This window comes from Setaria italica, chromosome I (genome assembly GCF_000263155.2).
Source record: "Setaria italica strain Yugu1 chromosome I, Setaria_italica_v2.0, whole genome shotgun sequence".
Lineage (NCBI taxonomy): Eukaryota > Viridiplantae > Streptophyta > Magnoliopsida > Poales > Poaceae > Setaria > Setaria italica.
In genome coordinates this window covers 29052338-29054521 of record NC_028450.1, presented here as the reverse complement: position 1 = coordinate 29054521, position 2184 = coordinate 29052338, and the positions used below count along the sequence as shown (strand labels likewise).

The 2184-nt window shown below is 41.4% G+C and overlaps 1 protein-coding gene across 1 annotated transcript in view; it reads left to right on the top strand.

Moving 5' to 3' along the window:
- LOC101766010 overlaps positions 1-229 on the top strand; it is a 1394-nt gene extending 1165 nt beyond the window's left edge. Inside the window, exon 4 of the mRNA XM_004954974.4 lies at positions 203-229. Coding sequence (XP_004955031.1) covers positions 203-229 — 27 coding nt within the window. The remainder of the gene's footprint in view (positions 1-202) is intronic.
- Positions 230-2184: the final 1955 nt, after the last annotated feature.

The window sequence follows — 2184 nt, the reverse complement described above, 5'->3', positions numbered from 1 at the left end:
CGGCAGCAACAGGTGCGCCATACTCTAGCATGCTCAATCGCGTACTTCGAAGGTGATGCGGCCATGATCGAAGGCGTTGCAGTTGCAGGGGAACCGCCAGCTGCTTCTTGAATCTTGATGTCTGCTTCGCATGGAAACAATGTGGTCTACTCCTCCATGTGTGGATTTGCTGTCTGTGATTTTTCTTTGGGTTTTGGATTAGGCGTGGAAAGGCTGTAAATTTTTGTAGATGTTTTCTGTCGGATGGATCGAGGTGGAAGAATTAGTCGACCTGTTAAACATGTACCATAAGCATTTAGGAATCAACTGTAAAATTTACTTGTACATATGTACTCCTACCACATATGTTTTACTAGTACTAGTTAGTACTGACATCGTCTCTGAGCTTTGATTGTTGTCTCAACTTTGCTGCTGATGTTGCCATCATTCATTCCGATTATAATTTGTCCAGAATTAGACACGATGCGTGAAGTACATTTGTGGACAGAGGGACTAGAGTATGAAGAAATCACAATCAGACACTCCATTGGATTCCTTGATATTTTTCTAGTTGCAGATTAAAACAATAAAGCCCATCCTAGCTGTCGTCCAGCTGACTAGGTAAGGAAACCGTCGGGATTTCGAAACCGTATAATAAAGCCTGTATACCAATCAGTCGGTGAAGTGGATTAGCGAAGAATCACGAGCGCTCACTCCACTGTATAAACTAAGCAGTAATGGGTTTGTCAACCATTTCTGGTTAGCAGAAGTTAGCTGACGCTCCAAGTGCAACTGAATCGGGATTCTTTGCTGTACCCTCTAATTCCTTGGCAGCTATCTGTACTAGCATTTCGATCCCTATCCAAATCCAATTTCATATAGTGGAGATTAAAATTTAATGAGCACTGGCGACATATGAAAACAATGTAGGCCATCCCAGCTATCAGTTCTCCCTGGAATTTCAAAGCGCATTAAACTCAGTGCTTTTCAGTAAGGCCCGCGGCTGTCCATTGGCGAGGTCAAGTCACGGGGCTTTGTCCGTTTGCTCTCGGGTCCACCACCTCTAGATCTTCCAACCTCTGAGTATGATTCATGTCGGTTTCGAGAAGCAAGATTTTCCTGCTCGTGAGAACGACGAGCGAGAAATTTGGCGGCTCGTTGACAAACAAGAGCGCTGATGCATTCTGCTTTCTGCCTGATCGTGTCAGCTAATGGCACTATACTATTAGAGTAGTGAAGTTGTTTTATGTGATTGACAAATTGAAGCATGTGTAGCAACTTATATGTCAAACTTACAAACTAAATGGCATCTTACCTAGAGATAATGTAACAAAATATATAAAACACAATATATCAACTTATGCAAAGACATATACGAACTTACATTGTATGTCTACTTGTTTAGGAGCAATGTTATGTAGATCCCAATATAACAACATGTGTAAAGATTTGTATACGCAATATATGCACACACTAAATAAAACAACTTATGTAGAAACGATGTGGCAACTTATGTAGATGTTTCGAAGATAATAATATTAGGATTGAAAATTCTTTATGTAGCAATTTATGTATATAATTTCGTTGTAGGTTTGAACATAAGTTGCTATGCGCTTAATACAGAAGTAGCTACTGCACAGCAATGTAAGTTGTTAGTAGATAAAAATTACTCCAAAGTATATACAAGTATATACATCATGGATCTTATTTTACAGATCTTATTGTAACAAATATAATGGTGCAAACGGATTTAAAAATGGAGATTTCATAGGAGAATTATAGCATTTTAAAAGGTCTAAGCAACATAATAAAATGCATGATCCTACCTCCCACTACAAGGCACACGTACCCTAGGTAAGCAGTGTCCCAACTTTCTTTCCTGAACCCATAAACTCACCTCTAGCTGAGCTCCACCTTGATTTACCATTCAACGACTCAAGCTGACCACACAAGGTCGCGCGCTCGCGACCGGACGCGCCATAGCTTTTTCTTTTTTTTAACGAACGAAGATACAACGTTCAAAAATCCGAGATTACGTTCAAAAATCCTAGCTGAAAAAGACGACGGGAAGGAGCCTGGGCGTTCTATCCGGCCCATCATCGTCAACGGGCGGGCGTGCGGGCGGCGGCCCATAAAGTTCAGCCCATAAAGTTGGAAGGCCCAATACTCAAAGGGCCTTCACTCCTTGTAGCAGCTAGCTGCGGC